This window comes from Cervus elaphus, chromosome 22 (genome assembly GCF_910594005.1).
Source record: "Cervus elaphus chromosome 22, mCerEla1.1, whole genome shotgun sequence".
In the NCBI taxonomy this organism is placed as follows: Eukaryota; Metazoa; Chordata; class Mammalia; order Artiodactyla; family Cervidae; genus Cervus; species Cervus elaphus.
This window is the reverse complement of record NC_057836.1, coordinates 53,240,822-53,267,353: the sequence shown is the minus strand read 5'-3', so window position 1 is coordinate 53,267,353 and position 26,532 is coordinate 53,240,822. Positions and strand designations below refer to the sequence as shown.

At 36.4% G+C, this 26,532-nt stretch overlaps 2 protein-coding genes across 3 annotated transcripts in view; one reads left to right on the top strand and one right to left on the bottom strand.

Moving 5' to 3' along the window:
* The window catches only part of WASHC3 (WASH complex subunit 3), a 56,370-nt gene that overhangs the window by 17,190 nt on the left and 12,648 nt on the right, over positions 1-26,532 (bottom strand). For both annotated transcript variants that reach the window (XM_043881381.1, XM_043881382.1), the window contains exon 6: positions 4,887-4,951. In XM_043881381.1, the coding sequence (XP_043737316.1) occupies positions 4,887-4,951 (65 nt within the window). The remainder of the gene's footprint in view (positions 1-4,886; positions 4,952-26,532) is intronic.
* LOC122680230 (60S ribosomal protein L30) lies at positions 4,028-4,530 on the top strand. The gene has a single exon (XM_043881383.1). It carries the CDS (start codon positions 4,106-4,108, stop codon positions 4,451-4,453), a length of 348 nt encoding a protein of 115 aa, XP_043737318.1. The 5' UTR covers positions 4,028-4,105; the 3' UTR covers positions 4,454-4,530.

Below are 26,532 nucleotides of genomic sequence, written 5' to 3'. Positions count from 1 at the left end.
TCCCAGAGTTTGCTCAAACTCATGTCCATTGAATAGGTGATATCATCCAACCATCTCATCCTCTGTTGCCCCTCTGTCTCATCCTCTGTCACCAAGGACTGGTAATTACCTTGAATGGAATACCAGTTCAGCAAGAACTAGAAAAATGGAACAAATAAAAAAACCTGTTTTTGGAATTGTTCAGTTGGGGAATTGAGATCAATTCTATGCTCAACTAGTCAAAATCCAACCTTTAATCCATTATGTTCTTCGGTAGCAGGAGACAGGCAAATCACTGGCAGATAAGGAATGCCCTTAGAGGGCAAGAAAGTCTGCTGGATATGCCTTGAATATAATTAAATAAAGTTTTCTTGCTTTCCAGTATCCTTTTGGTTAACACTAATAAATCTCTCATCTCAGTGAGAAGTAGGCTGAGGTGGTTACTTTTATTCCTGGCAACCACAGTCATGGTCACTGCACAGTCTGAGAAAAGGGTATAAATGTCTTTTGAATAGATATATCCAGGACAAATGCCAACTGAGCTGGTTCTGTTTAAAGCCTGCATAACTCAATTTCTTTAGCCAAATCAGTATGCTGCAAACTGCACTCTCCTACTAACATTAAGAATGTGGCCAGTTAAATTTAAATTTCAGAAGTCTGTTCTTTACTACAAAGTTGAAAATACAGATTTTTCAGTTTTGGAAAACAGAGAATATAACTCAAAAGGATAATTACTCTGTGTACATTAAATATGTCTGTGTTGAGACCACAATGGTATACAGGCAACTACAGGACTATAAACAAGTTGTGATCTGAGAGCCTGGTAAATCCAATTGTTTAGAACTTGCTACATATTCTTCCATTAAAACATTCATAAATCACAACTAACATTTACTGAACATTTACTGCTTGTCCAGAGCTGTTTTGAGTGCTTGCTTACTCTGAATGAATCTATAAAGGGTGAACTCTTCTATTTCACATTTACGAGGAAACGGATGCACAGATTGATTAGGTAATTAGTTCAGGGTCATACAGCTAGAAAGGGGCAGGGCAGAATCTGGACCTCAGCAAGTAGGCCATTTCTAAAGTCTGCCTTAGACGGAGACTTAACCATCATGAACTGCATCTCTTGCTGGACAGGTTCAGAGGCTAGACTATTTATCTTGGAGTAGTAAAAGTAGTAATTACTAGCAATAGTAACCTTAGTTATGGGACATAAATGAAACCATAGAATAGGATAGGGAGAAACATTTTTCCTTTTCTTGGTAAGAGAATCTAGGCATTGAAAAAATTTATAAGGCATGATTTATCTGCTCTGTATTTCTAAAACAGATCAACCTGAAAATTTTCTATTTTCTTTCCTTTCCATCAACTTGTGTGTATGATGACAAAGGTATTATTCACATATCTTTTTAATTCATTGAATTTTTTAAAACTAATTTTTACAAGCTAAGAACTAATTTTTACAAGCTAGAACCAAGAACTAAGTCTTGGTTATATAAGCCCTATTGTCATTTTTAAAAACTTAGATTTCTAAGAAGATTAAGTAGCAAACAAATACTATTTATTTGGTAATTACTGGCATTTTCTTCAGTTTTATAGACTTTCTAAAATTCAGTGATGGTCATTTTTGTAGGAAAACAGCCAGGTTCTCTTCTCCCTTGTCAAGTAAACTGTTTTGGTTCAAAGTCACGTACTCTTAGTTTCCAAACTGTTATAAACACAAGCTAATTGAATAACAGCGTATTTTCTGATCAGTATTTATTCCTATATTAACCTCAGTTTTGCTCTTTGTTCAGACAAAGAACAGGAAATCTAAATATAAATCTGTGCAAACAGGTTTAGACTACTTCTTCCTACAGTTACATAAGTCTCTCTCACTACCTAGGGCTAAAAAAAAGTTTATGTTTATACTTTAAAAGAGAAAAGAACCATCTTTACTGAAAGTTCTTGGCTTAGGCTTAATATATACCTAATATTCTAAATAAAAGCACACTATTTCCTTGGATGGCACATTTTCTTCTTCATCTCAGGCTTTCTCCTTAAAGCAAGGCTCCTTAACTTTTATGTAAACATGATTCCTAAAGTGACAGAAGTCCTCTTTAACAAGGTGGTTGATTCCACTTATCATATCTAGCTAAATGTAGTTGCAGCTGGTTTTCTAGTGGTAGTGGTGATAGGTTATAGTGAGTCACCCTACTCCAACCAGCGCCCCTTGTGACCAATGGCATGTACTCATGAGGTAATGGGTCAGAATTCAGGCTCCAGGCTGTGGTTGAGGAGCAGCTTTTCTGTAAGACAACGTTAACTGTTACTGGAATTCTACCCTAAAACTTGGCACCACCTTGCAGCTGAATGTTTCTCAACATTTACAGACAATGACGTGTGCTCAAACTTGCTAAGTGAGATACATCAAGAAAGTACTGGGGGTCCTGGGGGTTCTCCCCTTGGAAGTCATCCACTAACTTCTTAAAAGGGTGATACCTAAATGGGATCTTAAACAACATGAAATCAGCCTGGCCAGTAAGATGGGGGAAGGAAGTTCCATGGGGAAGAATACAAATCTTCAAAGACACCAGGAAAATGGTACCGTCAGAGAACCATGTAAGCAGTCTGCTGCAGCTGCGAGAGGCAGGGATGCACAGATGAGTGGCAAGAAATGAAGCCAGAGCCTCGATGATAAATGCAGTTATTTGCAATTCTAAGATGTCAGAGCGCATGCTAGGGGCAGCAGAGAGTCACAGGAAGACTTGTATGTATCAACAGATGAACTATATGAAGACATCCACTAAGTTTTTAGTGATGGACTGAAAAAGAATAGAAAAACCCCAGAGGAGCAATTAAAATAAATCAAGTGAGAAATGATGAGGGCTTGAACTACACAGCAATGGCATGGAGGCACATGGTCAGACGTGAGACTAAAAATGAGAAAACCACAGTGACTGACATAGTGAGGAGAAGGGAGGAGGGCAGAATCAAGGGTGACTTTCAAGTTGCTAGTGTGGGTAGCCAGTTGAAGTAAATGATTATGAAGGAGTTTTAGGCTGGGCAGGGGATGCAATGCAGCCTGGAGGGGGTGGAGGGAATCGAGAACCAGCATATGCTGATGCTTATAAGGCTTCTAGTTCCCCAAATTATTACATTTTCTCTAGAAAGAAAAATGATCATTTTAAAGGTCATTTTAGCTCTCTGTTAGTACAGAAGCTCTACTGTGTATTTCCAGAAGCAAAAAAGAGGTCATGGCCAATGTTAGATATATTTACAATATATATTCCAATGAGTACCAAAATGGATTGGACCCATATGTTCAATTCACATTAAAGTATGTGTCACAATCCATCTGCTTTTAAAGTGTGTCAGAAACAATTTCCAGAACAAATGCCAAATATCCTGGAGATGTTTAGTTCAAATTACCAATCCATACCATTGTACTTGAACTGCTTGCTACTGAAATATATACTAGATGGAGATACGTGCAGGAGATCTGTTCTTCTAGACTTCAAAAAATGTTTTTAAATTTCATATTTTGAAAGATAAAATGAGAAAAAGATTGTATACATGAAAAAAAAATGCATACATTTTCTTGAAGGGCTCAGAGCCAAGAAGAAGAATTCCAAAGTATCCTGCTAGTACAGTATGAATGCCTGGAGCTAAATAAATACAGTTAGCTAAATACACAGCTAAATACATCGTGGTGAACAAAAACCCCGAAACTGGAAAGATACTTGCAAAAGAGGACAGTTCTGAATAATCCATTAAGATATATCTTATCCAGGATGAACTGTGTAGCCAGGTTTGCCTGGATGGAATAAATAACTGTCAAATTTCTGAGCCACAACTTTTCAGCATTTTTCAAAAAATTTTTTTATAAAACTCACACAAACAATATCTAGTTCCATAATAACCATTACTATACACTTAGAGTTACTCTATTTATTTTCCCATCTGGCTCAGCCTAGATCATGTAAAGTAAATTTCCTATACACTAAGGTCTTATACAGATACATAAAAAACTGTTGAGTGACTGAACAACAACAAATTAAGAAAAGAGGATGGGCCTTTCTCGCTCCCCGGCCATCTTGGCGGCTGCTCTTGGTTGGGGGCGTCCCGCATCTAAAGCAGGAAGATGGTGGCCGCAAAGAAGACGAAAAAGTCACTGGAGTCCATCAACTCTAGGCTCCAGCTGGTTATGAAAAGTGGAAAGTACGTGCTGGGGTACAAACAGACTCTGAAAATGATCAGACAAGGCAAAGCGAAACTGGTCATCCTCGCCAACAACTGCCCAGCCTTGAGGAAATCTGAAATAGAGTATTACGCCATGTTGGCCAAAACTGGTGTCCATCACTACAGTGGCAATAATATTGAATTGGGCACAGCATGTGGAAAATACTACAGAGTATGCACACTGGCTATCATTGATCCAGGTGATTCTGATATTATTAGAAGCATGCCAGAACAGACTGGTGAAAAGTAAATCATGTACAATTTTCCTTTAATAAAACTGGTCAGGGCTTGTTTTAAAAAAAAAAAAACAAAAAAAAAAAAAGAAAAGAGGATGGGGAGGGAGGGAGAAAAAAAGCAGCACAGAAAGAAAAGGAACAATGCTTCTTGTGAACACTACTGCAGTGCAACAAAAACGTCATCAATTTCTATCTCTTTTGCATATACAGGTTCATCACCAATTTATTGAAAATACTCCTAAAATGTTTTAAGGCTAATTTTAGTAGTATAGCATAGCACAGATTTTTCACTTTTTAAACATAGCAGACACACTATTTGTGGAGGAGGTTTCCTTGACCATAAAACAATGTATAAGAAAAACATATATAGAGCTTGAAATGTTTTTATGATGACTAGTAAATTCAACACCTTGATAGTAATATCACTGTATCAGAAGAACTACTTACTCAAGAAGATCTGGGTCTAGTCCTTCCGATATCATTTTGTTTCTTATTGCCATCACTGGAACACCCTAAGCAAAGAACACAAGATAATTCAATTATTAAACACGCCTCCATCATAAGACATACAAATAAACCAATGGAACAGAACTGAAAGCCCAGAAATAAACCCAAGCAACTAACTTTGGACAAGGCAGCCAAGAATACTCAGTGGAGAACAGAGTCTCTTCAATAAATTATGCTGGGAAAATTAGATATTCACAGGTAAAAGAATAAAACTTGATCACTATCTTGTACCACCCATAAGAACTAACTTGAAATGGGTTAAAGACTTAAATGTAAGACCCAAAACCATGAAACTCCCAGAAGAAAACACAGAGAGCTCCTTGACTTGGGTCTTAAGTAGTGGTTTTACAGAAATCATACCTAAAGATTAAGAGACAATGTAAAAAGTAAACAAGTGAGACTACATCAAACTAAAAAGCTACACAGCAGAAGAAACCATCAGCAAAGTGAAAAGACAACCTATGAAATGGGAAAAATATTTGTAAATCATATACCTGATAAGAAGTTAATATCTAAAATATATAAAGAATTCATAGAACTCAAGAGCAAAAAAAAAAAATAATAATTCAAATAAAAAATGGGCAAAGAACTTGAATAAACATCTTTCCAAAGAAGATATATGAATGGTCAATAGATACATGAAAAGAAGCTCAACATCACTAGCCACTAGAGAAATGCAAATTAAAGTCACAATGAGATATCACCTCATGCCTGTTAGAATGGCCATGATTAAAAGAAGATAACAAATGCTAGTGTGGATACGGAAAAAAGAAAACCCTGCACACTGTTAGTCACACGGTAAACTGGTACACCACTGTGGGAAACAGTATAGTATATAAGTCTAAAAAAAATGAAAAGAACTATCACATGGTCCAGCAATTCCAGTTCTGACAGCATATCCAAAACACCCCCAAAACACCAACTGGAACCAATGTCTGCATCCTCATGTTCACACCAGCACTATTTACAATAGCCAACACGTGGAAGCAACCAACATGGCTACTGAAGGATGGATGGATAAAGAGTGTATATACATACACACACAACGGAATATTACTTAGCCATAAAACCAACAGGATCCTACCATTTGTGACCACATGGGTGGATTCTGAAAGCATAATGCTAGGTGAAATAAATCAGACAGAGAAAGACAAATACTGTATGATCTCACTAACATGTGGAATCTAAACACAAACAAAAAGCCAAACTCCTAGACAAAGAGACCAGACTTGTGGTCCCCGAGCCAGAGAGGAGGGGCGGGGGAAGTGGAGGAAGACGGTCAAAAGGTACAAACTAGTAAGAGCTATACATAAATATGGACTAGGGGTGTAATGTACGACAGGATGACTACTGGTAATACTCATGTATGATATAATGAGAGTGTCAGTCACTCAGTCGTGTCTGACTCTTTGCAACCCCGTGGACTGTAGCCCACCAGGCTCCTCTGTCCACGGAATTCTCAAGGCAAGAGTACTGTAGTGGGTAGTCATTCCCTTCACCAGGGGATCTTCCCAACCCAGGGATCGAACCCAGGTCTCCTGCACTGCAGGCAGATTCTTTACTGTCTCGGCCATCTAACAGTAAATCCTAAGAATTTTCATTACAAGTGAACTTTTTTCTTTCCCTTATATTGCAGCTATATGAGGTTGTGGATATTAACTAAACTTATTGTTGTAATCATTTCAAGATAAAAGTGAACCAAAACATCATACATCTTAAACTTATATAATGATGTATGTCAATTATTTCTCAATAAAACTGGAAAAATATAGAAGCCAGAATAAAGGCCTCCTCTATGTGGTTCCTTATTTTAAATAGCTCTTATTTTTGCTTTTATATTAATATGTGCATAGCACTTGAATAATCTAATAAGGTATATATTTTAACTGACTTAATGGAATCAGTGCTATCCAATACCACATAAGCCCAAATTAAATCATTTGAGTTTATCCATTACTGATTCTGCTGGATAGAGGCCAGATATCATATTCTCACTCTTCTTATATCACCAAAAAGAAGAAAACACTGATAAGTCAAATGATTAAGGCCTTGGCCAGGATGGTGCCATGAACACTTAACGATATGAATAAATGTCTTTTCAAATCAAGATTTCAGGGCCTTCTCCTCTTAAGTATAGCTATGTCAATGTTCCTTTCGTAAGCAAACGGTCCAATTTCATTTGGACACATTACACACAAAGGTCAAACAGAATTCAAGAACTCTTCTGGGGTTACATTATATATCGTCTCGATACCAATACAAACACAATGTAATGATAGTACTAGAAATGTGTAAGTCACAAAAATATTGAGAACATGTGAATTTCAAAGTTCAGGATAAGAACATCAAAACAGAAGAGGATATGTCAGAAATAAATATAAATTTACTTGAAAAGGGGACTGATTTGATATAAACATTTATTGAAAGCTCACTTATACAACTCCAAGGGGAGCAGATGCAATCAAGTCTCTTTGTCAATTCCCCTGCTTTCCCAACAGATGAGGAAACACTAATCTGATGTGTTAAATCTGAGGACCTGGATTGTATAACCTTCAAAAGTACGTGGGGTCAGCATGCTTTAAAAGGTGGTACCCATGGTGGGGACCCTCTCCCTCATGCTGCTCCACCCCACACGGCAGAGAGGGCGGGCCGAGCCAGGGCCCACAGGGAAAGTCTCGATCGCCTCCCAGTGCTGCTGTGCGCTCTCCCCCCCGGCCCTCCCTTCTCACTGGTCAATTGTGGCCTTCAGTGTTGAGCTTAATGTATAGAAGAGGCCACCCCAGTCCAATTTCACGGAGCCTTACCCGCAAGTTTCTGGGCACTAGCCTAGATAAGGCTCCCCTGCTTTCTTCTGCAGTTGTTCCTTATGTGTTTTCTGGTCTCAGGGATCTTACAGGGTGAAAATAACTTTACTGGGGTTAGCAGTAGAATTCCGATATCACAATCCCACACCTCAGGGTTTAACACCACAATGGCAACGCAGTGCTTTATGATGAGAAAATAAAGACATAATCAGCCCCTGCCATCAGAGAGTATAGTCTAATAGATGTGTTAAAAAGATGATCACAATACAGTCATAAAATTGGTAACAGAGATCTGCACAATGGGCAAGGTGAGATCCAAGGAAAGGAAGACTAAGAACGAACCAGCAAAGAATTCACTGAGGTGAGTCTTAAAGAGGGGACAGGAATAAATTAAAAACAAACAAATAAACACAAAGACTTAGAAATATATATACATTTTCAAATAATCTATTATACATAAGCTTCTTTCAAAAATATTTTAAAGAACAAATATAGGTATTTCTCTCCAAAAGGCTGATTTTATCATTTTATCTTACATTTCACCCAATAAATATATACTGAGATCCAGGCAAGTATATAAAAAATATGAGAGTGAAATGGATTATAAATTTAATATGCAGAGATTTCAAAGTTAATGACCATATCATGGGAGTGGTACAGTTCAGTTTAGTCACTCAGTCATGTCTGACTCTTTGCAACCCCATGGACTGGAGTATGCCAAGCCTCCCTTTCTATCACCAACTCCTGGACTCTACTTAAACTCATGTCCATTGAGTCGGTGATGCCATCCAACCATCTCATCCTCTGTCGTTCCCTTCTCCTCCTGCCTCCAATCTTTCCCAACATCAGGGTCTTTTCAAATGAGTCAGTTCTTTGCATCAGGTGTCCAAAGTATTGGAGTTTCAGCTTCAGCATCAGTCCTTCCAATGAACACCGAGGACTGATCTCCTTCAGGATGGACTGGTTGGATCTCCTTGCAGTCCAAGGGACTCTCAAGAGTCTTCTCCAACACCGCAGTTCAAAAGCATCAATTCTTCAGCACTCAGCTTTCTTTATAGTCCAACTCTCACATCCATACGTGACTACTGGAAAAACCATAGCTTTGACTAGATGAACTTTTGTTGGCAAAGTAATGTCTGCTTTTTAATATGCTGTCTAGGTTGGTCATAACTTTCCTTCCAAGGAGTAAGTGTCTTTTAATTTCATGGCTGCAGTCACCATCTGCAGTGATTTTGGAGCTCCTCCAAAATAAAGTCTGTCACTATTTCCATTGTTTCCCCATCTACTTGCCATGAAGTGATGGACCGGATGTCATGATCTTAGTTTTCTGAATGTTCAGTTTTAAGTCAACTTTTTCACTCTCCTCTTTCACTTTCATCAAGAAGCTCTTTAGTTCTTCTTCACTTTCTGCCGTAAGTGTGGTATCATCTGCATATCTGAGGTTAGTAATATTTCTTCCAGCAATCTTGATTCCAGCTTCTGCTTCATCCAGTCCAGTATTTCTCATGATGTACTCTGCATATAAATTAAATAAGCAGGGTGACAATATACAGCTTTGATGTACTCCTTTCCTGATTTGGAACCAGTCCGTTGTTCTATGTCCAGTTCTAACTGTTGCTTCCTGACCCGCATATAGATTTCTCAGGAGGCAGGCAGGTGGCCTGGTATTCCTATCTCTTTAAGAATTTTCCAGTTTGTTGTGATCCACACAGTCAAAGGTTCTGGCGTAGTCAATAAAGCAGTAGATGTTTTTCTGGAACTCTCTTGCTTTTTCAATAATCCAATGGATGTTGGCAATTTAATCTCTGCTTCCTCTGCCTTTTCTAAATCCAGCTTGAACATCTGGAAGTTCATGGTTCAGTACTGTTGAAGTCTGGCTTGAAGAATTTTGAGCATTACTTTGCTAGCATGTGAGATGAGTGCAATTGTGCGGTAGTTTGAACATTCTTTGGGATTGGAATGAAAACTGACCTTTTCCAGTCCTGGCCACTGCTGGGTTTTCCAAATTTGCTGGCATATTGAGTGTAGCACTTTCACACCATCATCTTTAACAATTTGAAATAGTTCAACTGGAATTCCATCACTTCCACTAGCTTCGTTCATAGTGATGATTCCCAAGGCCCACTTGACTTCACATTCCAGGATATCTGGTTCCAGGTGAGTGATCATACCATTGTGGTTATCTGGGTCATGAAGATCTTTTTTGTATAGTTCTTCTGTGTATTCTTGCCACTTCTTTTTAATATCTTTCACTTCTGTTAGGTCCATACCATTTCTGTCCTTTATTGAGCCCATCTTTGCATGAAATGTTCCCTTGGTATCTAATTTTCTTGAAGAGATCTCTTCTCTTTTCATTATAGGGGACTGGAATGCAAAAGTAGGAAGTCAAGAAATACCTGGAGTAACAGGCAAATTTGGCCTTGAAGGACAGAATGAAGCAGGGCAAAGGCTAACAGAATAGAGTTTTGCCATGAGAATGCACTGGTCATAGCAAACATCATCTTCCAACAACACAACAGAAGACTCTACACATGGACATCACCAGGTGGTCAACACTGAAATCAGACTGATTATATTCTTTGAAGCCAAAAACGGAGAAGCTCTATACAGTCAGCATAAACAAGACCAGGAGCTGACTGTGGCTCAGATCATGAACTCCTTATTGCCAAATTCAGACTTAAGTTGAAGAAAGTAGGGAAAACCACTAGATCATTCAGGTACGACCTAAATCAAATCCCTTACGATTATACAGTGGAAGTGAGAAATAGATTCAAGGGATTAGATCTGACAGACAGAGTGCCTAAAGAACTATGGACAGAGGTTTGTGACACTGTATAGGAGGCAGGGATCAAGACCATCCCCAACAAAAAGAAATGCAAAAAGGCAAAATGGCTGTCTGAGGAGGCCTTAACAAATAGCTGTGAAAAGAAGAGAAGCGAAAGGCATAGGAGAAAAGGAAAGATATACCCATTCGAATGGAGTTCCAAGGAACAGCAAGGAGAGATAAGAAAGCCTTCCTCAGAGATCAATGCAAAGAAATAGAGGAAAACAATAGAATGGGAAAGAAGTGGGACAGATCTTGCCAAATTAAGTTCAAATTATTTTTAATTACAATCCTTATTTTTAAAATCAAATAATGTATTAAAAATTTAATCCTTACTTATAAAGAAAAAAAGCCCAGAAAAGAGAGCTGTAGCAAGAGTCAGAGATGCCTTCTACAACTATAATCTCTTATTTTGGCTATGGAGGAGAAAAAGTTGAGGTCTCTACAGCTTGCTAGGTTAGAGGAGGCTGGGAAAGCAAAGGCTTCAGATTCACAAGTTACCAGGACGACTCTCTTGTGGAAGAGGCAAGGCTGCCATTTACAGGCCCATCTACATATTCACCTTCGTAACTGCTATGTTTTATATTATAAATTTGTAAAACTTAATCTATTAAGACTCTGATGGCAACAGATACTTTAATGCATCCTAAATACTAGGTGGATGAAAATAAATAGCATCACTGTAGAATTCTCTTCAAAACCATACTTCTCAAAACAATACTGTTCCATGGGGCAATCTTTAAGGTATTCTGCAAAGTGAAAATATGGTAGGTTTAGAAGACAAAGGAGATAGAAGATAAAATTTTGGATCTTTTGCTAGCTTATAAGGTTTAAGGATAAACAAAAGATAGGGAGAAAAAAGCAATTATTTGCTTTAGGGTATCCAGTGTGAACACTCTAACATTTGGAATAAAGTATGCTCAAGATTAAAATTTGCACCACTTTAAAATATACTACCTGGAGCTAAGACTTGAAAGATTTTGAAATAAAATGTACTTCATAATAACTTTTTAATAAAAAATTACTTAACAGTAGAGGAGAAAGCTGGCCACTTGAAAAACAAGTTTGGAAATTTTTACTTGATAATTTAAATGCCACTCAACTCTTTCGTATAACAGGGAAAATTAGGAGTTTGAAACATTGCATAAAAAAACACTGAAGTGCTAGGGAGAAATGGGAAAAGACCAGAGTTAAGGTCATACTTTAAAAAAACTCTCACAGTTTTTATTAACTATGGTTTGATGGTATAAGGTTTTTGAAACTCAACTACATGATTTATTTATTATAATTTAGCATAATCCACAGGATATCATTGGAAAGGTTATATAAACAAGTTATAAAGCCGAGAAAACAGAAGGGAGGAGAAATGAGGATTGAAAAAAAAGTTTCCTAAAATATAGCAGAGAAACTGTGTACGGGATTGGAGAGGGGAGGCAGGGGGTGGAAAGGGAGAACTGGAGAACAGGGAAGTTTGTAAAATTAGAAAAGCTTCCTATTTTAACATTAGTTTCATGGAAATGGTTACAGTATAAGAATAAGAGAAGCCTGAGTCTGTAAGCTCTGTATTTTATCCTTAGTTTCTTAAAACTGGTTACATCAGGAGAATACAGATATTACCAAAATTTGGTGCATCTTTAGTCATTTCTGTGTATGACTATAAAGAAAAATACATATAACTATCTTACCCTATATTAAAGGCTTTACTATTATCATTACCTTAATACAAATCTGATTAAAGCGCAATATAAAAATAATTTGGCCTATGCTCCAAACGATCTATTCCAAAGAGATTTGCTGCTATGTTTCCAGAGATGTTGCTTAGAAAATGTTGTTTTGCTATATTCTTCCTTAGAGCTTAAGAAACAGAGTCTGGCTTGTTAGACACCAAAAAGAAGCATCCAATTTCTGATCTCCAAAAGACAAAGCTACTGGTGGTCTAAGGAGGACGTGAGAGACCTCAAAACTGAAGTCTACTGAACTGTGGGATTATTTTTGGCAAGTGATAATAGTAGTTTGTCCAACATAAGTAATGAAGAAGAGAGAAGGCAGCCATAAGCCTGAGGTTCCAAAAAATCATGTCTGTATTTGCGTCACTGGAGAAAGTGTGTAAAGAAGCCACACTAATGAAATTATGATGGCAATACTAATAGTTAAACACTACTTTCTTATATCACAAAAACTGTTGGAGGCTTATAGGACTGCCAGTATTTACATCTATTTATTATTATGTTAATGAAAACCAAGATACTAAATTCCTTTATAAATCCTGTTGAAATTCTCCTATGGTATCAGATTAGAAGAGGGAGGGGGAAAAAACCCTCTTACTCAATCTAACAGAAATAAATGACTTTCCTTTTTAAAAATAATAATATGCGTATTTTCAAGTTTTTTCCTCTCAGTTTATGAGCCTGTATCACAATTCAGTTATGACAGGGGGAGGAGCCAAGATGGCGGAGGAGTAGGACCGGGAGACCACTTTCTCTCCTACAAATTCATCAAAAGAATAACCGAATGCAGAGCAAACTTCACACAATTCAGTTATGAAAGATGGAATATATGCTATCTCCTATTTAGGTAAACAATAAGGATCTATGGAGTTGATAGGTGGATGGTACTTTTTGTTATTGGAAAGAAGAGGGAGTGAGTAGGAAATGAAAACATGCTATGGGTTGGAAAAAAGCAGCCAGTCCTCCAATCAAGCTGTGTTCACTTAAATTTTAATTTAGGTAAATGGACTCAACCATTCCTTTGCCTTCTGATTTTCAATAGTGCTGTATTTAAAATATCTATATTCCATTATATGCAATATAAGGTATTACATTTAGAAGAAAAATTTTAGGTGAAATAGCCTCTATAATAGATAATAAATGTTTACTGAACAAATCATAACATAAAAACAGTTACATGCCCAATTATCTCCTTGTGAAAGCTTTTCATGAAGGGATATAAAATTTATTTAAATAAATCTCTTAATCAGTGTAAAATGGATGATGGCTATCTAAAAAAAAGCAAGCTTCATTTCTAATGACGTACAGATTTAGAAAATGCTGACACTGATTTTAACTCTCATACTGCTGCCACCATGGGTCATTAATTTGAACCTAAAAATGTGGTCAAAAAAGAGGCTCACAAATCTTGACTAGCCCTAAATACAGTGGTTTCTATGGTGCTAAAGAGTAATTCCTTTTTTAGTGACTATCTCAAGTGACTATTATCCCAGTGAGAAAGTGTTTCTCACTGACTGCCCACCAGATATCTTTAAAGATGTAAGAACAAATCACATGATAAAATGGACAAAAATGACACCAACCATGATGACCAAGGGCCAGGCAGTTATTATTACTTCATTCATAAAATAAATACTTTCGCAGTTCCATCTATAGCTTTTAGAAATGCGAACTAAAGTTAACCTAAATGCCTATCGAGAAAAACCCTTAAAGAAATTATTTCAAAAACTGAGGGATCTATTATCATAAGATAATTCACAATACAGCTGTATCAATTTCCTCATGTGTTGATTTTCCCCCAGGATATTCCTGTAATATGATACCTATTAGGTGTAATGACCAAAAAAGCACATGGTGTTTTCTTTGTAGTTACTCAAATAATTGTTGATTTCAGAGTACTCTGTGGAAGACTCATTTTCCCCCCATCATTATAATGCAATGATAATATCTATCTATAATTTGAAGTCTTGCTTTGTTAGGTCAATTAATGTTATAACTCCATTATAAATATCAGCTACACTACAATCCCTAATTTCACTCAAATGATATTTCTTCTCTGAAATGTGTATTAATAGCATTTTCTAAATTTAATTATACTTTTGCTTTCTAGGAATTAAAAACTTCAAAAGAATTTCTATAGCAAATCATTTTGGAATTTGTTGCTTAAAAGTGTAATAAATTCAGATGGACTCCTGTTCAGTTTTTGAAAACTTATTATTATATATGCCTATTAAAAAGGACTCAATGAAATATCTGCAAATATGGTAACAAAAGCTATACATAGTAGAATTCTTAGTAGTTATAAAAGGATATTCTACTGATCAAAATCACAGAATATTTACTCTCGAATAGTCTGATAGTGGTAATGTGTTTGAATTAGTGTGTCAGGAGTCTTTCATTCAATGCTCCTCGTGATGCAGTCAAAGGAAGATGACAAAGATGAGGCATTCTATGTGGGTTCAGAACCACAATGAAGGGAATTCAATCAATTGGTCATCAAAACATGGTCTAACCAACCAACTGAATGAAAGTCATTTGTGAACTTGGGCTAGGAAAAGAACAAGAAAAGAGAAGTTAGGATTCTGTCTTATATTATGAAAAACTTTGGTAAAATATATGTACATCTGGAAATTTTTTTTAAAAATTGCAGTATTAAGATAAATACAAAAGAGGTAGATATCTTCAGGTAAAGGAAAAGATAACTTTCATTTTTTCCCCAATAAAATTCAGTATTTTAAAATCTACTTTAACATACAGTTAACATATTAGCATTTTCTCCAAACGGTAGCATAACACTTACCAAAAAATTAACTCACAAATGATGTGATCAATTCAAGACAAATTATCTTCTATACTAGGACTGACCACCTCCTTGTGAATGCTTATGCTGAGATCCTTGTTAAGAGTATGGTACTAAAAGTGCCTTCCTGGGACTTCCCTGGTGGTCCAGTGGCTAAGACTCCATTTCCCAGTGCAGTGGGCCTGGGTTTGATTCCAGGTCAGGGAACTAGATCCCACATGCCGCAAATAAAGATCCCATACAGCATGACAAAGACACAGCCAGTAAATAAACTTTAAAAATTAAAAAAAAAAAAAGCCTTCCTCAAGTTGATGGTCTCTAAAACCTCTATGACACTATCCCACCTGAGGTGAGCCCATTTAGTAACTAAAGCTCATTTGCTTCTCTGGTCTTTACTTTTTCTCCCATTAATTTACACATCTCAGACAGACAACTTCTTTATAGTTAAGGTGAAAATCACAATATTTCTAAAAAGAGTAAGCAACTACTTAACTTACATTACTATTATTTCCTCCTTACCAATCTGTAAAACTTTTATGTGAGGGCCCTTACTTCTGTCAGAGGTGGTCAGCAGGAAAAAACATAGATGGGGAAATCAAAGTTGGGTAACTAAAAAATTACCCAAATTACAGTTGGTTTCAGAGTAAAAGAACCATACCACACATTTCAGCAAGTATAAAAACTGTCCTTCTTAGTAAATCTTTAAAAGCCTCCTTATGAACTTTAATCGTGGTGTACTGTTCTTTCTGCCACATATCATAAGAGTTAAGGAGTTGTTTACATTAGTTGGAATGAAAGATATGAAGTCAAAAGATAAAAATATTTTTCTGCTAAATCCCCTGGTCTTTAGTGTTTCCCATTTATACGTCACTTAAAAGAAATCCCTAAAAAATTTTTTAAAGGAAATTCCTACTAAATTTAAAACTACCTTAAGCTTATCCTCTAAAAATTCTCCCCCCGTATTAGATTGCTTGCTTCTACTTCTTTTTCTTCCTTTTGTGCACTATTATGGTGTTACAATGAATGTAAGGCAGATGAAGTAAAGTTATTGGTGCTTAGCAAAATAAATAAACTGAAGCAAAGAATTAAATCTGAAAGGACTATTTCAGATAAGCTGTCCCACACATTACCTAAATTATTTTACTTATGAGACTGAAGATACAAAATATGACGTGGAGAATAAATTCTTACAGAAATATAATCTTTTCATATCCACTGTTAAGAAAAACTGATTTGACAAATTTAGCATCCTAAATTTATTACCTTATCAATTATTTTTAAAAGATTATTTTGTGTTCCCAATTCTCTTATGTGGCACTTCTTCTTCCTTTAAAAAGTTTTTATTTACGTTAATTCAAATTATCTGATACATTACTAAAAAACAAAGAATTCATACAGCAGCCAAATACCCCTCTACAACTCTAAAGGAGACAGGCATCTGTATAGATCAGCTTGTTGATCTGTGACCATTCATTAAATATGACTGAGAATTCTAAAACCCCCTGAAGTATACAGTTCAAAATATGTATATATTTCTAGAGATTATAAGCACCATATAAAAATAGTTATGGTTAAACAACTAGTTCCCATAAAGAAATTATTGAAATCAATCCTTTCATGGCAACTGAAGGCTACACAAGGATAGCTATAATGAAAAAATATGCAAGCATTAACATTCTGAGCTGTATGGTTATGGGCAAAAGTGGTATTAGTGAAGATTATATAAGAAACAGATAAGCATCAGGCAGGTGAATCACCAAATGGATACTGACAACCATTTAACTTAGTAGTCTGCCCACTACATGCATTCCCTTCAGTGTTCTCAGGAAAACAAACACATAAGGAAAAGCAAGAAATTTCAAACCTGAATTTAGCAGTATTATTGTTTACTGCTCTAACAAAAACATGTAAGAAAATAAAATAGCAAGGAATAAACATAAGAGCAAATACATCATAAAAGCAAAATTTCTTAACGTTAAATGTGTACATGGCAAGACTGGTTCTGACCTTCCAAACTTTTGATGTCAAGACAACATGGGAAGGATTCAAAAGACAGCCAAAATACTGAAAAATCATAATCTGGAAAACTGGCAAGATAATTCTTTACATGTGGTTTCCTTAGAGGCTGCTTCACTGACTTTAGCAGAGAGTAAGTAACTTCAGTAGTGTTTGTTTTTTTTTTTTGCCAAATACAATGAAAAGTACCAGTTTCTAGGTTTTCTAATTACTCAGGCCATGGCAAGCATGGGTTGTTACCTCAGGGGCTCTCCATTGGCAGCTAATTGTCACATTAGCTTAGGGAAAATCTTTATCCAATCTCTCTTATGCTTGATGAAAGACAGAATGTAAAGGAAGCAGGATAACTGGTCACCGAGTTCCATAGTGCATGCCCCGTGCTCAGCTGTGTCTGAATCTTTGCCTATAGACGCCATGGACTATAGTCCGCTAGGCTCCTCTGTCCGTGAGATTTCCCAGGCAAGAACACTGGAGTGGGGTGCCATTTCCTTCTCCAGGGGATCTTCCCGACCCAGGGATCAAACCGTCTCCTGCCCTGGCAGGTGGATTCTTTACCAATGAGCCACCTGGAAAGCCCTGAGTTCCAGTTACGTCAACTCAAAGTTACTACTCATGCGGTTTATTATTCTGCTAACCTTTGCTTCTTTCTTTCAATTACAGTCAAATGGAAATGGAACTGGGAAGGAAAAATATTTTCCCTTTTCCAGTTTCAAAGTTGGCTAAATTACACAATTAAACAGACAAATATGTTCACTTTTATCTTTTCTTTATCTACATTCAAATGTGTGGGTAATCAGTCGCTGTCCCTCCCAGCTTTTCCCTTCAATGGATAGTGTGATGCTAAAACACCAGAGAAGACCGTCTGCCCCTAAACCTTCATGTAATCAAAAAATATTGACCTTGATACTGATCAGTAAACTTTAGCTATTATAAAGGAAACAAAACACATATTAAAATACCTGCAGAATTAAAAAATTTTAAAAAGTGGCATAGAGTTGTTAAAACTACATCTGCCAACAGTGCTTTCCATACCTCTGACTTCACGTGAACCAGCAGCTCCTCCTTTTGACTATTTTGCTAATCAGTGATGAGAAACCTATCCTGGAGAACTCTCTACACCATGGGAAGTCACATGGAGGTCATATCATAAACGAGGTTTTAAAGCCCTGAATCACTCTTAAAAACCTATGCCTTACCTAAAAACCATTCTACTTTATGCTTGATTCGTTTCCCCAGGTCCAAGGTGTATAATTTCTTGATGCACATTTTAAGAATCAGTTGGAGATGCTTTCCTTAGATAATGGAAGTCACATTTCCCCAGGCCAACACCATGCTGGCAACAGATGCATCAGAACCACCAGAACCAAGGAGATTATTCAATTCACATTTTAAGCCAGCCAAAGAAAACAGAGCTTAAAAAAAAAACTAAGTGTCCGAAGAGACTGTTTTGGCAAATATGGTTTCAAAAAATACAAGTCATTAGCTTCTTAATGTGGAAGTCGGATTTTCCCAATGAACAATTTATTACTGGCAAAGTATTCACCAAGCTCTGCCAGTAAAAAAGGGGGGAATTGTTGGAAAAGTGATCTAGGCACACAATTCCAGTTAAGTTATAAATGCAATATGTAATTTGGTAAAGACTTGTGCTGCACTATTATGACAACAAACATTGAATCAGAATCAATTATCTGCCACATTTGGAACACAACAGTATTACTCACTGAAAAATCTTGTGCAAAAGTCTTGCTTTAAAAGGAAAAAAAAAATCAGAAAAGGCCAGCAGGTGTTCCAGGAACATTTGTTAATAATGAGATCCAATTTGGAGATCAATTAATGGGTCAAAAATCTAGAAAGAACTTTAGATATTGTTTTATGAATGAAGGGACTGAGATCTTAAGAGGAAATATGGTCAGAATACAGTCACATGGGATTGCATGACAAAGCTAAGAAAGTATAGCATGATGCATCCAGAAGTAAAGATCTGGGTGTCCTCGGAGGCATCTGAATGGTCTCAGAGGTAACTGCTTCCTGGAACCGTAGTCCTTCTTGTATCTCACAGAAGGTAGTAACCCAGGGGTGAAAGAAAAAACGAATGAGACTAAAAAGCAAGGTACTGCTTATTTCCCTGTGCATTGGTACTTGTGATTTTTGAAAGACTTTGTTGGCTTTGGTTTTAATTACCTCATCTCTAAAGTGGATTTACAAAGACGTGACAAGAGAAGCAAGGCCAATATTAATATAAAAGCAGCACACTCCAGGAGAAATCTAGGGCCCAGGAAGAGGAAGTTTTCAGGGTAGCTGGCAAAGAAATCCAGAAAAGACTGTAGTCCATCTTGATACCCAGAAAGCTTGAAATTGTTTTTAAAAGTTCATGTTTGTAAGTTATAGGATTTCCTGTGTCTTCCAAGTGGTCACTACATTGGAAGTCAGCAAATTCAAACTTTTATACAAATGAAGAAGCTGAAAGAGCTTGAGAAACACACTCACTGTCTTCTGAGAGAGAATAGCATGGTTCTAAGTAATAATACAGGAAGGAAGGAAAAGAAAAGATTACAAGAGGGTTGAGGGCCTAGTAAGCATTAAGATTTTGGGAAAAGATGAGAAACAGTATATGTGGGATTACAGGTATAAGACACTGCTTATGTACAATGGAGATAAGACAATCTCTTCAACAAGTGGTGCTGAGAAAAATGGTCAATCAGTTGTAAAAGAACGAAACTAGAACACTTTCTAACACCATACACAAAAATAAACTCAAAATGGATTAAAGATCTAAATGTAAGACCGGAAACTATAAAATTTCTAGAGGAAAACATAGGCAAAACACTCTGATGTAAATCACAGCAGGATTCTCTATGACCCACCTCCCAGAGTAATGGAAATAAAAGCAAAAATAAACAAATGGGACCTAATTAAACTTAAAAGCTTTTGCACAACAAAGGATACTATAAGCAAGGTGTAAAGACAGCCTTCAGAATGGGAGAAAATAATAGCAAATGAAGCAACTGACAATTAACCTCAAAATTATACAAGCAGCTCCTGCAGCTCAATTCCAGAAAAATAAACAACCCGATCAAATAATGGGCCAAAGAACTAAACAGACATTTCTCCAAAAAAGACATACAGATGGCTAACAAACACATGAAAAGATGCTCAACATCACTCATTATCAGAGAAATGCAAATCAAAACCACAATGAGGTACCATTACACGCCAGTCAGGATGGCTGCTATCCAAAAGTCTACAAGCAATAAATGCTGGAGAGGGTGTGGAGAAAAGGGAACCCTCTTGCACTGTTGGTGGGAATGCAAACTAGTACAGCTGCTATGGATAACTGTGTGGCGATTCCTTAAAAAACTGGAAATAGAACTGCCATATGATCCAGCAGTCCCATTGCTGGGCATACACACTGAGGAAACCAGAATTGAAAGAGACACGTGTACCCCAATGTTCATCACAGCAGTGTTTACAATAGCTAGGACATGGAAGCAACCTAGATGTCCATAGGCAGACAAATGGATAAGAAAGCTGTGGTACATATATACACAATGGAATATTACTCAGCTATTAAAAAGAATGCATTTCAATCAGTTCTAATGAGGTGGATGAAACTGTAGCCTACTAAACAGAGTGAAGTAAGTCAGAAAGAAAAACACCAGTACAGTATATTAACGCATACCTATGGAATTTAGAAAGATGGTAATGATGACCCTATATGCAAGACAGCAAAAGAGACACAGATGTAAAGAACAGACTTTGGACTCTGTGGGAGAAGGCGAGGGTGGGATGATTTGAGAGAACAGCATTGAAACATGTATATTACCATATGTGAAACAGATCGCCAGTCCAGGTTAGATGCATGAGACAGGGCACTCCGGGCCAGTGCATTAGGATGACCCTGAGGGATGGGATGGTGGGGAGGTGGGAGGGCGGTTCAGGATGGGGGACACATGTACACCCCTGGCTGGTTCCTGTGAATGTATGGCAAAACCACCACAATAATGTAAAGTAATTAGCCTCCATTTAAAATAAATAAATTAATTTACAAAAAAAAAAAGACACCCCTTACGGTGCAGCAGTCAAATTTTAAATGACAAAAATATGAAGACAATTAAAACCGGAAGAAATCACATCACTGCCCTCCTATCAGTGTCTTGGGGGCACCGTTAACTCCCTTTTGAGCACAGAATGGTTATTTTGGGGATCTTACAAGTATATATTTTTTTTTTACTGTTGGTATATAGAGATTTTCAGGAAGACAGGTTTTCTGCAGACCATGCTCTCCTTCCCTTTTTTTGACACAAACAATCCCTTAAATTCCAGAATGCAGGCTTCTAAAATTCAGCTTTGATAACATGTAGAAATGTGTATGGTGAGTGACAAAATACTTAAGATCATAACAATAAGACAAAACTCATTTGATGAATTATGCTGATATGGTCTTTCTCTATGTTAATAACTAAATTTTTAGTAAGTGGGTAGCAAGAAAATCTTACTCTCAGAAGCTGAGAAAAAAATGGGCATTTTAATGAAAATCTACAATCTTGTTGGGAAAGTGAAACATTTTCCAGTATTGATAAGACAATTTCTAGTAAAGTTATCTTCTAGAATTAGCTGGGGTTAAGCTCTTATATCAAATTTATTTTTCTTTCTTATATTCCTTGCTCTCAGTCACTGTCAAGGAACTGAATCATCTTGGAAGAATAAACAAGTGTTTAGGAAGGTCATTTACTATCCTTGAGAACAGAGATACAAAGCTATCTAGATTATTCCCATGCTAATGACAGAAACTGAAGGGTTCAATGCCTCGGATTGCAAGGGGTCTGTAATGACTCTTCTCCGCTTGTGTGAGGTATTTTCTAAAGAAGGGTGGTATTTACTTCAAAGCTATAGTTTTGTAAAGACAATGATAAAGGAAACACAACTAGCTATGCACATGTTGCTGAATCATATTTTAGGGGATGACTTATGACTCTAGAATGATTATACCCCTGGAAAAGTGTTAAGTAATTTAGAAGAACCAAAATTATGCTTAGCCAAGACCCACAGGTATGATCAAGGGGCTTTAAACTGAAATCAAAGGATAAGAAAATTCCTCAACTAAAACTCTGAGACTATGAACAATAACAACATCATAAGAGAGAAAAATAAAGTAGAACTACCAAGTTAAGAGATATAAACAAACAGAAAACAAATCCAACCACCTAAAAAGAAGTGTGTGTTGTGTGTGTGTGTGTATTTGTACATAGCAAACTTGAAATTTCAAAGTAAGTAAATTTCAGGGACTAACACTTAGTGGGAAGGAATTCATGAATGGCAACTGACATTTGAAAAGAGTATGTTACAATGTTATATAATGGAAGGCAGAAGATACTTTTAAACCAAAATACCTTTAAACCTATTCATATAAACTACACAGAGATTCTTGAACAAGGGATAAAGGAATCACCAAGCTAAGTTAAAAGGAGGTAAAGGATGTATTACCAGAGGGGATGTACTTTTTGGTCCCCTGATCAGATGGAGGATTTAGGTCAAGTTTTCCTCAAACAGGCTGCAAACAAACACAAGGATAAGACAGAACCATGATGGGCGGGTGACATTAGCTCTTTACATGTACTGGCAGCTTTAAGTTTGTTCAAATCAGAGCATCTGACAGACTCCTAAGTTACTCTGTTGAAAATTGCATCCTTCAACAAAGGAAGCAATGAGAGGAACTGATTTAACGATTTCATACTTAAGTTTAAACAAAAAGCCAGAACTGAATGATGATGCAGAAGTGACAAGAAATCTAGTGACCACGCCAATGAAAGACAGTTCTGGGCTCTGTCAAACAAGTTGCTACATCTGCAGTTGGATATTTTGAAGGTCACTCATGATAGTCCTAGGAGAAAGGAAAAATAGCGGATTTATAGATAGCTTAGTAACTGTCATCTGAAGAGTAATGATCGGAAGGTTCACATCAACCTTGAGGGTCTATTTTTGGTTTGGTTCTATAAAATATTTAAAATCAATAACTTGAAAAAATAGTCCTTTTTTTTTTTTTTTATACACTTCCAGGGGATACAAATTGGGAAAGAGTTAATACGCAGGATAGAACAGTACATTCAACAAATACCGGGACTTCCGGGGTGGTCCAGTGGTTAAGACTCCACACTTCCACTTCAGGAGGTGTTGGCTTGATCCCTGACTAGGGAAGTATGATCCCACATGCCACTCAGTGTGGTCAAACAAAAATAAAAAAGAACAACAACAAAAAACAGATATCGATTGAGCAACCTTATAGGCAAGGTGTTAAAGTGACTATGAAGATCGGTCAAGGCATAGGACTCTTGCTCATGATTTTCTTTTCAACACAGTAGATAAAAGTATTTTTAAATTATCAAGGAACAAGATATGCAGTGATTAAAAAAACACGGATAAAGTGGTTGAACAGATAAATGAAGGGAGACATCACCTCTGGCTTTATATGTCAGTGGGTTCAGGATTTGGGGTAATTTAGTTAAAGTGTTCATATGAACACGTCAGATGAGTAGAATTTGGACAGGTAGTGATCAAGAGGAGGATCGAGATTCAGAGGTGGAAAAGCATGGAGCTTATATTGAGAAAGTTCTGTGGTTTTGTCTGAAGAATGAAATGTAGGGCAGGGAGCAATAGGATACAAAAGTTGGGTAATAAGGTTCTGGGATACAGGTTGGCACAATGAACTAAAAACAATAAAATTAAATTTAACTTGGATGAACTTATAATTTCAAAGCAAAGATGTTGGTCCCTGCTTTCTTCTTGAAAATTATTACCCCCAAATACTAAGGCAAAAAAGAAATAACACAAACTCCAATTTTATTGACTAAGAGGCATCCATGAACCACAATAAATGGAAATTAAAAGCAGATAAAAGAATGATGACTTAGCAGAGCAAAGGCAGGCCAAGTCCATGTGCCTGAAGAGGAGGATACCACAAAGCAGCAGCACTTCCAGAACCCTGGAAGTGTTTAGGAATTAGAAACACCCATACCAAAGGCAGGAGGAGGCAGAGGACTAAAATCAAGAATGTTGGGCTGAGAACAGCAAAAGAACTCAGGCAGAAGAAATTAAACTCCTGCTCATGGCCACACCAAACAAAAGGGATGGGCTTGAGCTAAGAGCCAGGTGCCACTATAGAATAAGATAGTTTAAAAAACTATAGTTTTAAAAAATAGTTTAAAAAATAAGAAAAACAACAATTTATTGCTTCTTAAATGTTTTTAGATAAAAATTACTTGAATGATGTTATAAAACAGTGTAAAATATTTTTAAACAGCTCTTAATCAGAAGAGCATTTTCCAAAACACATATGCTCTGGCTCCAAGTCCCAACTGCAGAAATTCTCGTTTAATGGGTGGGAACTAACAACCTCTATCCAGAAAGTTTCTTACTCTAAAGACCACTGAGCTACTGTAAAAAAAGTAATCTATCACCAAAACCTATCAAAGGTTAAAGCAGCATTTCATTTTCACTCATAGGTAAATCCTATGTACCTGCTGTGGTTCTAGGAACTGGGAACACCAAAGTAAACAAAAAATTTCCCACCCTTGTGGAGTTTATATTCTAGAAGCAGGAGGGACACCAATAATGTGTGTAAAGTATGTAGTATTTTGCCTGTAATTGGATGGTCATATGAAGAAAAATACAGTTGGGAAGGAGTCAAGGGAGTGGGACCAGAAAGAAGGTAATATTTCTGCAAATATTTGAAGTAAGAGAAGGAAAAAATGATAAAGATATTTGGGAAAAGTGTTTCAGGGAGAGAGAACAGATGCAAAGGCCCTGAGTTAGGCAACTGTTCATGGATTTATTTAAGGAATACCAAGGAGGCCCGTAGAGCTGGAGCACAGTGAGTGAAGATAAGAGATTAAAAAGGTAATAAGGGAGCTGAATTGTATAGGATCTCACAGGCCTGTGAAGGACTTTGGCTGTTTTTCCTAGTGAGATGACAAGCTACATGATTAGAAGAATGAATACGTAAAGAACCCATTACAGATATACATACAAACATATGATATATGTTATATATGAGATTCTGAAAAGCAATGAAAATTTTCTAAGTAATTACTAACAAAAATAAAAATGTCAAGTGCTGTCTGGAAACCTTAGCTGGCTAAACAAATCTAGATAATACTTAATATGGTACTTTAGAACAAGTGTTTAATAAATATTTGTGGAATAAATGGACAATGAATTTATACTGAAAAAGGAGAATGAGAGTTTCTCAAGTTCTTGTAAAATCTGAGGCAATGTATTAAGAATATAACAATTACCCTAAGATGTGGTCTTTTATTAAATATTTCAATGTAGTCTTACAGATACAAAGTAGATTTTACTATTTCCTAATTATATCAGTTAGGCAAGAAGAGACTAAATAAAAAGCCTTTCACAGTTACTCTGAAACTTTTCATCTTTTGTTTGAAAGAGTCAAAGACATAGTTTTTAACAGTTCATATTTTAAGCTTAGCTTAAGCTTTCATTGGTTCGTTTTAAAAATTCATTCATCATGATTCACACTCAAACTAGTGCCATTTTATTAGTTTAAAAAATTTATATATTTTCACCCCGAAGTCTGCTTTTTTCTCCCCAAAGTCTAAAACCCAGAGTTTTGACTATCAATGAAGAATTCTGAAAGTGATAAAGCCATTTCTTCTGACATCTGGAAAAAGTGAATGTACTTTCTTCTCTCCATTGTCACCACTGTAGCTTCTAAATAAGCCAATCTACTCTTTCTGGTTGTCAGATAGTCTTTGTTTTTAAATTATTTTGGTGATAAATAATGCCAAGGTCAGCAAAACTGTTCTTATTTAACATTAGTATACTTCTTGTGTCTGATAACAAAATTTTACAAAAGCATTAATTTTTTGACCAACTGAAAAAGGACAGTCAGCTCCTTCCACTACTATAATAGGACTTTCTACAGGAATGAAAAGAAACTAACTTCTGCTGTTACAAAACAGCAAATATTGTATTATATTTTTTTTGCATCATACCATGGTAATGATGATTTCTTAGAAAAATTACCCATTCTCAAGTCATAATATTAAAAGCATTACTTTATATGGCCAAGTAACTTATGCTCTTTTCTGTGAACCAAACTATTGATATGTGAAATTCAGAATAAAAATACACAAAAACCCATGTGTTAGAATATAGGAAATTAAGCTAAAGTTATATGATGTACTAAGTGAATAATTCACTTTCATTCTTCTATCTGATACATCCAAGATTTGCAAAGATTATGAAAGGCAGAAAGTTCACATAAATCTATATCAAACTATACTAATTTGAAGTGTGAGATCAGTTTTAATTAGAAAGACTTGACTTTTGCTTACTCTTTATCAGGGCATTCATTAAACAGGAAAGAAGTAAGAGGACAGAAAACTTGAGGTCACTT